General features: G+C 47.5%; 1 protein-coding gene across 1 annotated transcript; it reads left to right on the forward strand.

The window, feature by feature from the left end:
- The first annotated feature begins 1,763 nt into the window (after positions 1–1,763).
- man2b1 (mannosidase, alpha, class 2B, member 1) lies at positions 1,764–13,244 on the forward strand. The gene is made up of 24 exons (XM_049014722.1): positions 1,764–1,922; positions 3,176–3,278; positions 4,144–4,317; positions 4,615–4,808; positions 4,965–5,097; positions 5,191–5,336; positions 5,632–5,748; positions 6,549–6,631; positions 6,724–6,844; positions 7,673–7,751; positions 7,863–7,972; positions 8,071–8,178; positions 8,299–8,415; positions 8,674–8,856; positions 8,954–9,051; positions 9,281–9,398; positions 9,594–9,712; positions 9,839–9,940; positions 10,340–10,427; positions 10,625–10,705; positions 10,928–11,149; positions 11,509–11,658; positions 11,764–11,866; positions 12,486–13,244. Exons 1-24 carry the CDS (start codon positions 1,797–1,799, stop codon positions 12,617–12,619), a joined length of 3,009 nt encoding a protein of 1,002 aa, XP_048870679.1. The 5' UTR covers positions 1,764–1,796; the 3' UTR covers positions 12,620–13,244.
- The last annotated feature ends 549 nt before the right edge of the window (positions 13,245–13,793 follow it).

A 13,793-nucleotide genomic window follows, 5' to 3' on the forward strand; every position in this document is an offset into this window, starting at 1 on the left:
AAAATGTGCAGCTCTTGCTGGCTCTGCACTACCCATCTCTTCCCTGTCATGTGTGACCACGTTTTTAAAGAAGATTTAAGGCGAGGGTTGTTCGGCTGAGCAGAAGAACGTTTCACAAACATACCCAAATTAAGTGCTTTTGCAGGCTGCTTCTCAATCCCGAGAACAGCTAGATTCATGACGGTTATCTGCCATGGTTGTATGGCGCAGGTGATTTTTTTTACGAGTTTCAAAGCTCAAAGGCTGCACTAGCACCGTACAGTCCCCACTGGCAGCCCACTGCTTAAACGTTAGACTTATCCAGCTGTTTCACATTAACATCAGTGACATGTGCATGATTATAGGGCACCGCTTTTAATTGAAAGAGAAGATTACCAATACTGTCCTAGCTCAAATGTGGCATAATAGTTTGAACTCCGTTTGGCGAGTAACTTTAGCCTACTTTTGGATAACATTACAGTAACAGATTCTAACTGATTGAGTTCCATTAACATACAAGCCATTGCTAATTTAGCATACATTACATTCATTACTAATCTAACTTTGACTTAAATTTGCGTGTTGGGTCAAACTTTAAACGGCGAAGCTTTGCTCCTCTCCTTCGTACGTGCACGCAGGCGGGCTCGCGCTGTCAGCTGGATACGCCGTGCACGTTTTAGCGCAGCGCTGCAACTAGCTTTTGCGGCACCTAAGATTCCATTTACAGTTAGATTTCTCTCCTATGTTGCTTGTTTCAGTGATTTGAATAGCTGACGGACGTAGTGGCGATTGCGTTTTTATGATTACGGTTTTAGCAACTGAATGATTTGGGGGAGCAGTTGCCCCCTCTTTCTGCCTGTAAGTCCACCTCAGTCTGTGGCTAACTTTCGGTCCCGATTTAAGAAAGAAATATGATGGATGGATATTATTATCAACCCATAGATAGCCGCACTTCACGAAACGGATCATTACGTCATGCTGAATTTAGCCGCCAACGTTTGATTACAAATCCACATATTCAAATACTGCTGTCATTATGATATTATACTAGGGTGAGTAGATAATCCATGTATGGGGGAACACTTTGAGCTACTTCAGATTTTACAAACTACTTTAAAATTGAAAGGCTCCTATGCTTCGGTAAATATAATTTAGCTCTTCTTGTGCTTTGGTTTGTTTCCTTGATTGAAAGACTCATTCAGCTGTTTCACTTTAACATTGATGACACAAGCATGATTATAGGGCACTGACCAAAGTCCAGGTCCTTTTAATTAAAATAGAAGACCAATCCTGTCCTAGCTCAAAGTGACCTCCTTGACATGGATTATCTGGCCAACCTAATTACAGGCCTACCGAATGCCTCAATTCGATTACAGCAAAATCAAATTATTTCAGGTGACATATAATAAAATTCTTACGTTTTAAACCACAGTGAAACAATTATTATGACCTCATACATATAATGTACGTCATTCTTACAATTACAATTTTAATTACAATTACAACTCGTTTGGGGGAGAAATAACTCAATTACCCAACCAAACTAAAAATTTATTTTAACTGAAAAAAAGTTTTAAATATTTACGTGTCATTTTTGCATTGTAAAGTTAGCTTTTTGACACTTTTCCATCTCGCAACACAGTACTTCTTCCAGATCTTTGTAGTATGTGGATAGCATTAAGTATTAAGTTAAGCGTCGTTTCGTTTTAATGGGAGTTTAATTCCGAAGTGACGTCACAGCAACGTGACTGTCAGACGCGCCTCGGCATGTATTTGTCACGTGACCGCGCAGCGAGGCGCTATCATATGATCGGCAGATGGCGGCGGGGGCGGTGGTGGTGTCGGCGATGGGAGCTACGGCGGTGTTTTTGCTGTTCTGTTCCCCGGTTTTAGGGTTTCCCGCCGGGTATTTCTCCGGCGACAGCGCGAGCTGTGGGTACAAGGTGAGCAAACCTTTTCCGGTCTTCCGGGGAATTGAGGGCCGGTAGCGTGGAGGAGTAACATTGGGTACGACTGAAGCGAAAGCGGAATGAGCCTACGAAAAGGCTTCCAAATAATTAGATGGTCGTCTTGTTGGTCAGTTTGTCGTCGAGATGCAGTTACCATTATGCTGTTTTACAGAATTCTGCGCGATTTGATGACAGAAAAAAAATATTTGAAATGACATAATAAAACACTTGCACGTTAAGCCGGATCCTCATAAAAAAAGTCCATCTTGTAACAGTGTTATTAGATTCATGGTGCGTTGCAGCGTTTGAATCGGTTTGCGGAATATGTACTTAATTTCTATGACGTGTACTCTGTGAAGTCCAACTAGGACTTTGCTGTCTGATACCGTTATATGCCAGACCATGTAGTCGCTGTTTAATTATTTTGGACAAAATTTTAATGTAAAGTCAGATATAACTTCCACGGAAGCCGCGTAGTTAAACAGATGAGAGATGGTGTAAAGGACGGTTGGGGGTTAAGAAGGAGCATTTGAGGATCCTACATCAGTGGTTAAGAAACCCCCCCCCCCCCATATCATATAACTACACAGTTTGTACATGTGATGCTCAGGTGATCATTTCACTCATCTCACATTTCAATCACCTCACCTTTTTTGTTTTTGGTCATTTTTAAACTTCTCTGTTTTTCTAAACCACTGAAACTCTTAGACATCTCAGTACCAAGCTTATACTCACATTTGTGTGTGTGTGTGTGTGTGGCATGGAGAGGAAGATGGAGTAGGCGAAAACATTTTCCCCACGAAGGATCAATAAAGTGTCATTCTTATTATTGTTAATAATAATAATAATAATAATAATCCAAACATGCTTACTCTGAATTAGTTCTTAGTTTGACATTTATGGAACTAAGATTTTATGGGAATTTCCCCTTTTATAGCATTGTGCAGTAGGTCTGAGCTTTTAGATTAGATTAAACAGATACCCCAGAAGTTGAGCAATAATGTTCTGTTCCTGTGGTTGGTGGTTGAGAGACGCATCCTGTAGGGTCTTTGACACACAGACCATTAAACAGACCGCAGGTGTTCAGCAGTAGTCGTCTTTTGAGCCTAAGGGCCGATGTTTCTGTTGAACTGTGCACACAGTAACGCGCAATAAGTAAATGGTTGTGTGGAGATGTGGGGAGTGAGGAAGCTCCATTGCTGGCCCACTGCTGATGTCCGCCGCTCTGTCGCCGCCGTTTCCTGTAGTCCTGCCCGGCGACGCGGCCTTCCATGCTCAACGTCCACCTGGTGCCCCACACACACGATGATGTCGGCTGGCTCAAGACCGTGGACCAGTACTACTACGGAGGTCAGATGTGGCGTTCCTCTTACCATTTTAGTCGCTCGCTAAGATGGGCGGAGTTTTAGAATCGGAATGCTTTTTATTAGCCGAGTATGTTTCCATACAAGGACTTTGCCTTGGTGGTGGTTTTTAAAAAAAGACCCTTACAAAAGACGTACAACAGTCAGCAAAGGTTTGTACAGGAAAGTAATAAACGCTTGATTGACAATTGGGAAATGTGATAATTATATGGTAATTCATTTTAACGGTAGCAGTAATGGTGATAATGATTAAACATGTAATTATGTATGTGCATAGTAATAATTGTAGTATAAATATAAAACTATATGAATATAAACTATATATATATGATATAATAAATTAAAGGGCTCTTAAATAGTGCAATTAAGTAGCAGCCAAGTCAACTCTATATATGTGTGCGAAAGTGCAATATGTATACAGAGTTAGCGTGATGTGCAAGAGTGCAGAATCTAATCGTGGAGGGAGTTCATCAGTAGTTCACCAGTGACACTGGGTAGGCCTAGTTCACACTAACGCCCGAGGTGAAGCTGAAATGGCGAGAGCGGCCTCTCTCCCCTCCCCCCGCTGTGAATTCCCATTTAGGCCCCCTACTCTGGCATGCAGAACTGCTTCCCACAGCAAACTGTATGTGAGAGAGTGTGTGTGTGACTGTGTGAGTGTGTGAGCGTTCTCTCTCACAGAAATGAACCGGGCACCTCTTTTGCAGCTGGCTGTAGGAGAGTGCGTTCTCACAGTGGTTGGACTTGGTGTGTTGCGTAGATACACTTTCAGTCCAAAGAGGCTTAAAAAAAGATTCCCTCTCCCAGACCCCCCTCTCCTCACCAAGGTGTGTCCTGACTGTGTCTCGCAGACCGTAATAACATCCAGCACGCTGGCGTCCAGTACATCTTGGACTCAGTGGTGGAGCAGCTGCAACTGGATCCCGCCCGGCGCTTCATCTACGTGGAGACGGGCTTCTTCTACCGATGGTGGAAGCAGCAGAACAGCGCCACCCAGAGGGTGGTGACTCAGCTTGTCAATGAGGGTGAGGGTGGTTGGGCGGGCGGGCAGGGGGGGCATATGAAATTATACCGGCGTTTTATGCGGGATACATGTGACTGTGCATTGCAGCTCAGGTAGGTGTAACCATAAATCAGCAGACAAACTGATTTTCTGAATATTAACTTATACGGCTGATGTAAAAAATTTGAATTGCACTTGCTTATTTATGCTTTATATTCTGTAGTTCTGCCAATTAACGACTGCAAGTTGCGAGTAAAAATGTTTTTAATATCTATTTCTCTCTCTCGTTCTCTCTCTCTCCTCCTCTCCCACCCTGCAGGCCGCCTGGAGTTCATCAACGGCGGCTGGTGCATGAGTGATGAGGCCACGACGCACTACAGTGCCGTCATCGACCAGATGACCCTGGGGCTGCGCTTCTTGAACGACACCTTCGGCGCCTGCGGCCGCCCCCGGGTCGCCTGGCACATCGACCCGTTCGGACACGCGCGCGAGCACGCCTCTCTGTTCGCCCAGGTGGGGGCAGCGCCCAGCTCAACCCCAACGCTAAACCCCGCCTCTACGCTAAATCCCTGCTGAGCGGGAGACTTTATGGACCGCGACGCTAGACGCTAACCTCGAGCCCTAATGTCCCAAGGGCAGTGTTAGGACCTCCTCCTGTGCTTCTTTCAGATGGGCTACGACGGATTGTTCTTTGGCCGCCTGGACTATCAGGATAAAGCTCGGAGAATCAAGGACAAAGACATGGAGATGGTGTGGAGGGCCAGCGCCAGCCTGCTACCTCCAGCTGCGGACCTCTTCACTGGTATCCGCATCCTCGCTCTCGGCCCCTTGGGCTCTGCCGTTCTCCATCTGCACCATCTTTAGAACCTCTATCCTTTCTCGCTCTCTCCCTGAGGGGTCTTGCCCAATGGGTACAACCCCCCACCGGGGTTCTGCTGGGACCAGTTGTGCAACGACCCGCCCATCCGTGACGACCCTGACCTGGAAGATTACAACGTGGACAGCGTGGTCAAGAACTTCCTGGAGATCGCAAACAACCAGGTGGAGGACAGCATCTCGCAATGTGACCCTGGTTCCAGTTCGTTCCTCTGCCATGCTGGTCATGTAACATGAAGGAAACAGCCCCATAACAAATATAATTAATAATGCCATTTATAATAAAATAAATTTTAAGATGAGGGTGACAAGTTTGACATCCATGAAACATATAATGTGCTTTAAAATATGTTTTAATAACTGGCATTATTAATGTGACTGCGTTGCATTATGGGTATCTTGCTGGCGTCAGTGCCCGCCTTCTGACTCTCATTGTCCGTTCGATGGCCTCATCTCTCAGGCATCGATGTACAAGACCAACCACATCATCATGACCATGGGCTCCGACTTCCAGTATGAGAACGCCAACATGTGGTACAAGAACCTGGACAAACTGATCCGCTACGTTAATGCTCAGGTATCCTGAATGGGGGAGGGGGCGGGGCCTATGGGCCACATGAGAACCTCTCAGATGTTTGACTCTTAAGCCCATTGTTGTCACTAACTCCACCTCAGCCTCTCGTTTATAAATGAGGGGACCGATTTCATTGTATCACCGTTAACGTCACGTTTAATTATAACGGCCGCAGAACGTCCGGCGCACACAAACCGCCACCTCTTCGCTTATATTTTTTGACAGAATATTATTAATATCATGACCCACTGGCAGCTTCTGTCAATTGTATCCTAAATTAAACAAAAGTTGAACTTGATTTATTAGTATTGATCAACAAGTTACTAAATTTTAAGTAACATTTCTATAACATTATTGCATAGAAATGCGATTTAATATTTATAGAATCATGATGTAAATGTGAATTGGTATAGCAGCATAGAAATGTGATTTTAATGTGACATGTAACTTAAATCACATTTCTATGCAATATCAATTTATATTTCATGTGATGGAAACACAATTTAAATGTACGTTGATATTATATAGCAGTGTAATTCAATGTAAGAAATGTAATTAAAATTTCTATGTAATCAATTCACATTTAAATCTCATTTCTATTACATGAAATATGAATTGATTTTGCATACAAATGTCATTTAAATCACATGTCTAACAATTCAGTGTCAAGCAGTATCAAGCAAAGTAATAAGACACAGCAACCAGGCGTTAGCATTTTGTGTGCCGATTGCCTGGGGGCGTATGTGTTTGTGGGGAGGTTAGTAATGTGGTATGTGATTTGTCCCCCCCCCTCCCTCCCCCAGCAATCCAAAGGCAGCCAAGTAAACTTGCTGTATTCCACGCCGTCCTGCTACCTGCAGGAGCTGCACCGGGCCAACCTGAGCTGGTCAGTATGCGGCTCCAGGCAACCTCAGGCCGGGGATGTCACTGTGAAACGATCATGTCAACAACCCCCCCCCCCCCCCCCCCCTGCGGCAGGTCTGTGAAGACTGACGACTTCTTCCCCTATGCTGACGGGCCCCATGACTTCTGGACAGGGTACTTCACCAGCCGGCCAGCACTGAAGCGATACGAGAGGCTAACCAACAGCCTGCTGCAGGTGCCTGACCCCCCCCCCCCCCCCCAACCAACTTCCTTATCTCATTTCTCCAACCCTCCTGCCTCCGCAAGGTACAGCTACTAACGTGGAAAGGCATTAAATAGCCCACAGGTGAACAGGACAAAGCTGAGTGGCAGGTGACGCATCAGTACTACAGTGTGTCAGTATTTATTTATTCTTCATTTGTGAAAATCCACTGTACTCACTACAGTCACCCCACTCGATTCACAAGTTTGATATCCGCGGTTGTGACTATTCGCGAGCTGTCCTTAAACAATTACATGGCACTATTTTTGGATGACCCACAAGTCAGAAATACGTAAAGTTCTAAAAATGATTTGTATCATTGAAAAAATCATATAATGTATGATTACTAATGTTGTTTAATATTTGTTAATGCATGCTATATCTTCTATATTAAAAGAACTTTTGGGATTTTCGCATCGTGGCTTGAGTATACCTCCCGTCTATCTCATCAGCCAGACTTGCATGACTTGCATGTTAGCTGTTACCGTGGAATATCGCCTTTGTAGTAACTTTTCAGGGTCGCTAATTTGTGCGTTTTTTGGTAATGCACCTAAATAGTATTCATGAATTTTCACATATGCGGGCATCTTCATCTGTGCAGCAGGCAGCAGTCTGATATACTATGCCCTGCATGTTTGACATTTCAGCCGCAGCACTTGTACCTGTACTATACCATCCTTTGGTAGAAACACAATGACAGGGCTGCATTACTTTCTCTGCCCACAAGAGGGCAGTGGTATCCCGCTCAGATGCCGGCGGTTGTTTGGACAGGGCAGAGCAGTGAGCTCTCTGTCTCCTCAGGTCTGCAATCAGCTGGAAGTCCTTGGTGGGCCGGAGTCCAGGAGAGGTCCCCACGGTGAAGGGGACAGCGAGACACTGAGTAAGCCGGGATCATTCCACTAGTGGCTGAAAATGTACTCGAGTACAAAAAGCGTAATTAAAACGGAGTGCTCATGGTGCATGTGCTGTGCACGCATGCTCTGACTGGCAGGGAGGGCCATGGCCGTGGCCCAGCACCACGACGCTGTGTCAGGCACGGAGAAGCAGCATGTCGCCAACGACTACGCCAAGAGGCTAGCCACCGGCTGGGCCCACTGCGAGGTACCGAGGGCGGGTCCGCCAGGCCGACCCCTTCTGGGAGTGGTGTAGCCCCGCCTCCTTTTTGCTCATGCAGTCCTGTCTGTATCCCGGGATACCAGCCACTGGTCAGCAACGCCCTGACGACGCTGAGCGGCTCGGAAAACCAGCAGACCTACTGCCTAAACCTCAACATCAGCGTGTGTCCCGTCTCCGAGGGCCAAAACAAGGTAGGGTGTGGGCGCGCACAAGCGCAGGCGCTGTGCTGGGCCTCTAGGGGGCAGAGCTGTGTGTGAGGAGTATCACTCGTGTGCAGCCTCCGGATGACAGTGCCGTCTTCTCCCTCTCAGTTCTCGCTGACCGTGTACAACCCCCTGTCTCGCTCCGTCAGCTGGGCGGTGCGACTGCCAGTCAATGGCTCTCGCTACAGCGTGAGCGACCCCAGCGGGCGAGCAGTGGAATCCCAAGTGAGTGTGTGTCTCTCTCTCTCCTTTGTCTGTAATGACAGTCTTGTCTGGTAATATTTATAGTCTTAAGTGATGGTTGCAGTGATTGAATCGCAGCTGACTGGCTGAATGAATCTTATGCTTGCTTGTAATCAAACTCTGTTTGCCAAGTCATGCGAGGTTGTGTGGGAGGAGCTCAGTCGGGGCCTTTGTGGTGGACGCTGCGTCTCCGTATCCTGCTGCCACCCCACCTCCGACCTCTCGCCTCTCTTCTCCCAGGTGATTCCCGTTTCCAAGGAGACGCGCAGAATCCGTGAGGACAAAGGCTACGCTGTGAACGAGCTGGTGTTCCAGGTGGAGGCTCCGCCTGTTGGCTTCAGAACCTATGGTATCTCCCTGGTCCCCAACAGCCCCGCCCCAGCCGGGCCAAGCCCAGTAGCCCCGCCCTTCATTGAGAACCAGGTGGGTCTGTGAAGCCCTTCTCAGCCCTGCATGGTGTTCACCGTAAAGCACCGTGCCAAGGACAGACCCTGATCTCGTCTTATTGCCTGTACTGCAGTACCTCAGGGTGACCTTCGACCCCGAGACAGGCCTGGTGAGCAGCCTCACGAACCTGGAGACCAAGCAGAAAGTGCAGCTCAAGCAGAACTTTTACTGGTGAGTCTGGGCCAGGTCCCCACTGTCTGACCTGGATTCAGCTGTGGCTGTTTAAGGCCACTTTTAATTACATTAATTAGGAAGTACAGTTATTGGGGTGAATAAGACACTATTGTATAAGATGGGATGATGTAGGAATCTTACAGTATAAACTGAAAGGCGTGGTGTGAGGTTTCCTGTCGTGGATCTACCTGAGATTGTGTGTGTGTGTGTGTGTGTGTGTTTCTAGGTATAATGCCAGTGTTGGAAACTCTGACAGTAGCCAGGCCTCAGGAGCCTACATCTTCAGGCCCAACTCCTCCACCCCGCTGCTTGTCAATTCAGCTGCGAAGATTCAGGTGGTTCAGGTGAGGTGTCTTCTGCGGGCGCGGGCTGCCACGCGCTAACCGCTCGTCGCGTGTCCGGCAGATGCTGGGTTAGAGCAAGCTAATGGGAATTTATCGATAGTTACTCGAGCTAACATTCAGTGCTAATGTACAAATGTGCCGCGCTATGCATTGTACTGCCCGGAGTAAATGATTCACCTGCACCCCCCCCTCCAGAACTCGCTGGTGCAGGAGGTCCAGCAGCAGTTCAGTCCGTGGGTCTCCCAGGTGGTGCGGCTGTACCGGGAAAGCAGGCACCTAGAGCTGGAGTGGACCGTGGGACCCATCCCTGTGGAGTGAGTGGACCGCCCCATCTGTGGGAGGCAGGGCCTCAGGGTGGGGGTGAGAATCCACAATCTCTCTCTCTCTCTCTCTCTCTCTCTCTCTCTCTCTCTCTCTCTCTCTCTCTCTCTCTCTCTCAGGGATTCCTGCGGGAAAGAGGTGATCACTCGACTGGATACAAGTATCAGCTCTTCTGGATTATTCTACACGGACTCCAACGGCCGGGAGATGCTGGAAAGACTGTGAGTGGTGGGGTTGGGGTCAGCAATCGTGCTGGGTTTACATCCCTAGCAAGGTGTCTGCAGTTAAACCCTTAAATTGACGCTTCACATAAGATTATGCCTTTAGTTTATGGTGTGAAGTGGGGGCCGTTCTGTACAGAGTCTGAGGTTTACAGTGCGGTCCCAGGTGTGTCGCTGGTGTCTGATGTGCTCAGTTATTGCACTGTATTTACAACCTCGTTACTCTGTGTAAAAGTCACTGTGAGGACACGGTGTATGCCTATGCTGCATGTAATAATGTGACATGACTTACGGGGTCAGTAATTATAGCACATGCACTTCTGTTTGCTCGGATTTGAGTTTGATAGTGACGGCCTGTGTGTGTGTGTGTGTGTGTGTGTGTGTGTGTGTGTGTTACAGGAAAGATTACCGCCCAACCTGGGATCTGAAGCAGTCCGAGCCCGTCGCTGGTAACTACTACCCCATCAACTCCCGCCTTTACATCAAGGTCAGTGTCTGACTCTCCCGCTGCTCTTTTCTACTTCTCATCTCCAGCTGCCCTATAAAATCTTCATCCAGCCATCTAAAGTTTTTAACTCCTCCCACCGGGGCCTTGCATCAGTGGTAACTTGCTCCACATCGCCCCCTGGTGATCCGCTTGAATATGTTCAGGTAGCCTCACTGCTGTCCTCTCTTCCAATTCAGGACAAGGAGAACCAGCTGACCGTGGTGACAGACCGCTCCCAGGGTGCCAGCAGCCTTCAATCCGGCTCCCTGGAGATCATGGTGAGGCCTTTGGCGCCCCCTTCTGGACATGGAGTGAAATGGCTGCGATATTAAACGCATATTACATGTGCACAGAGCCATACTTTTACACAATGGTCAGGGTGTCCATTTCTGTTGAGTAATGGTGGTCTTGGTGCTGACCATTATCTAGCAGATCAAAGAAGTCGTACACAAAAGGATATGTGTAATAGTTTGGGCGACGCCCTCTTCACCCCCCCATAGCTGCACCGGAGGTTGCTACGTGATGATTGGCGGGGGGTTGGAGAGCCCCTGTCAGAGCCCGGCGACAACAACGAGGGCCTGGTGGTGCGTGGGCGGCTGCTTCTGCTCCTCACGCCGCCCGCGACCGCGGCAGACGCACACCGCCCCCTGTCGGAGGAGATGGTACTGCAGCCGCTGCTGGCTCTTCAAGCTGCACAGCTGCACCCCAACCCCCAGCTGGAGGTGAGTAGGGGGGGTATTGAAGCTCAGGGGGAGGGGGGGGATCTGTACCATGGAGAGGGATGTTTAACCAGCTAATGCCACCTAATGACACAGAACTGAACAGTTTGTGTTCAGGCAGCATCAGTGTGGTTAACGTAACTAGCTGTTTGAAAGCCTGGTTTGCCTGTGGTGGAAGCGTCTATAAAAAGGTGGGGCGTTTAAGGGTTTTTCTGGAGGAGGGGACAATATGGGGGGTGAATTGGGTCTAAGCAGAGACTCATCCTCAGGTGCTAGATTCAGGCTGTCTTTAGTGTCTGACTTGGTTTACTAGGTCAATAATGACAGCACATTGCAGTGTATCTATATCTCCACCATCTCAGTTCTCAGGACTGCAAGCCGCACTGCCCCCTGCTGTCCATCTGTTGACAATGTCCCAGTGGGACCAGGACTCTATGCTGCTAAGACTTGAGCATCAGTTTGAGGCCAAGGAGAGCGAGACGCATTCTCAGACGGTCACCATAAACCTGCAGGTGGGGGTTGGGGTAGAATCCGTGTACTGCCTGGAAAGCTCGACATTCCACATGCCATTAAAGGACCGCTGGAACTTAGCAGTCTTGTTTAACTTTGTTCCACAGAAGCTGTTCTCAACCCTGGAAGTGGTGGGCGTGTCCGAGATGAATCTAGCAGCCAATCAGTGGAAAGATGACATGGAGCGTTTCGACTGGAAGACTAGCACAGGTACACAGCCTGTGACATAGCAGGGGATTAAAGGCCGTAGCCTGTTCTGGTTCTGTTCGGGGTTTGTGAAAATGCGAGATTTGCCTAAGGATTATCTGTCACCAGGATACAATAATGAAGCATAATAAAAGGTATGCTAATTAGTGTCAGGTCACCTCATTGATTTCTTCCTGGAGAATCAGATGAGAGAGTTTATTTTTAAACGTTTGATTGTTGCAAGGAGGTGAGGGCTGTCAGATAGGCGAGTCATTCCTACTCATCTTTATAGCTAACTGTGAAGAATGGTTTTAATATTGGTGAATCTGAATAATCATCCTTTCACATCAATGGAAGTGCTGGCATCCCAGCATCCGGTATGGTCATGCGGGTGAAAAGGATACTGTTTGTGCCCCCCTCCCCCCCAAATGAAATCCAAGTATGTTTTTCATCAAAATGTACAAGCATGTGTGTGTGTGTCTCCCAATGGATTATTATCCAATCCAGCATAAAGACTGCAGTTCTACCCCAGAGAAAAAAATCTGTGCACAGTCCCATCAATATAGCACCTGGCAGCTTTGCTCCATAGTTGCAGCTGTTTCCAGGTTAAGCATCTTCCAAGCAACCATGTCTCCTGTTCCAGGTGAGCAGCCACTGCCCCGAGCCCCGACTGACCCCTCACCATGGGAGGTCACATTGAAGCCCATGGAGATTCGCACCTTCCTGCTAAGGACCCAACGGAGATGGCCAATCCCCAGGACAGCCAGGCAGGGATAGACAATCGCGGACCAGCGGCAAGTCGGCAGACTCTTTAAAGCCGATTCGTTTTGAGCCTGGCTGCTCACATGGGCTGAGGGGCGCGGTTCCTCTGCCCGCTCCAAATGCCAAAAATCACTCGAGCGTTACCCTGTGGCAGCAAGTCTTTTATTAAATGATGGAAATTGTGTACGGCTGCCTTCAGAATTTCATTGGACTCATTATAAGCCACCTCCCACTGAAACGGAAATCAACCTCGACCAGTGGTGTAAATTTTGATTCCCCGAATAAGACTGAACACTGAATCCACTGCATTTCATTTATTTTTTTTTTATTTTTTTGCTGTAACTGCTTCTCCATGCCTGGGTGACTTTTGACTAAGCTGGCTTTCTGGCCCTGGATGGCTCCAGTGAAAAGTCCACATTCTTCTGTTTCATAGACCCCTTTTACGGTCTGTCTGGCAGCAAGGAGATCGTGTGTGTTATTCGGGAAATCTTCTTTTTCTGATCCGTCATCCTTTTGGTCTGAAGAACAAAATGGTCAGTGCGATGGTGATTATGGCTTTTGAATTGTTTGATAAAATACACTGGTATATTTCTGTATCTCGATCCACAAAGTTGAAATAAAGTCAGATTTTTCGCAGTAAGTCGGGCTGGTTCACTGTGCACACGGCAGATAAACAGCACATCTGGTTTACTTTGTCACTTCTGCCCTGGTCTGTGACATCACCTTAACACTTGGTTACGGGAGTATTCCATTTGGTTCCACTGATGAAACGTATAGTTAACAGGTACCATACTTTAGGTATTTTTTCCGTTGCACCACGTACCGTACTTTCGGTACTTCCAGAAAGTGCTGTTGTTGAATGACATCACAACGTAAGGTGGGGTATATTTTACATCTGGGTGATGTGAGATATTAATACCATTATCGCATGTTGCGTCTGTCCAATTCTGACACATCAGGGACTGCAGTAGTCGGCTGGTTTGTTTCTCCACTTCGTCAGAAGAAACAAAATTTGTCAAGCATTGCAATTTATACGATTATGTAGTATGTTTAAAAAATCAATTTGTTTAGCATGGCTGCTTTTGTATGAACTTTCACGCTCACGAAAGAAACCTCACAGAATATCTATATTCCATTATAAACCCAAAATTAGCTACAGCAAAAGTGTTGGGGTAGTTTGCAAAGCCTG

Source organism: Brienomyrus brachyistius, chromosome 5 (assembly GCF_023856365.1).
Source record: "Brienomyrus brachyistius isolate T26 chromosome 5, BBRACH_0.4, whole genome shotgun sequence".
NCBI classification, from domain to species: Eukaryota; Metazoa; Chordata; class Actinopteri; order Osteoglossiformes; family Mormyridae; genus Brienomyrus; species Brienomyrus brachyistius.

Excerpts from the sequence above, each read along its gene's own strand:
- man2b1 (XM_049014722.1), top strand. The coding sequence starts at position 1,797 with ATGGCGGCGGGGGCGGTGGTGGTGTCGGCGATGGGAGCTACGGCGGTG. Across the intron at positions 9,941-10,339 it reads CGGGAGATGCTGGAAAGACT|GAAAGATTACCGCCCAACCT; the intron begins GTGAGTGGTGGG and ends TGTGTGTTACAG. Across the intron at positions 10,428-10,624 it reads ACTCCCGCCTTTACATCAAG|GACAAGGAGAACCAGCTGAC; the intron begins GTCAGTGTCTGA and ends CTTCCAATTCAG.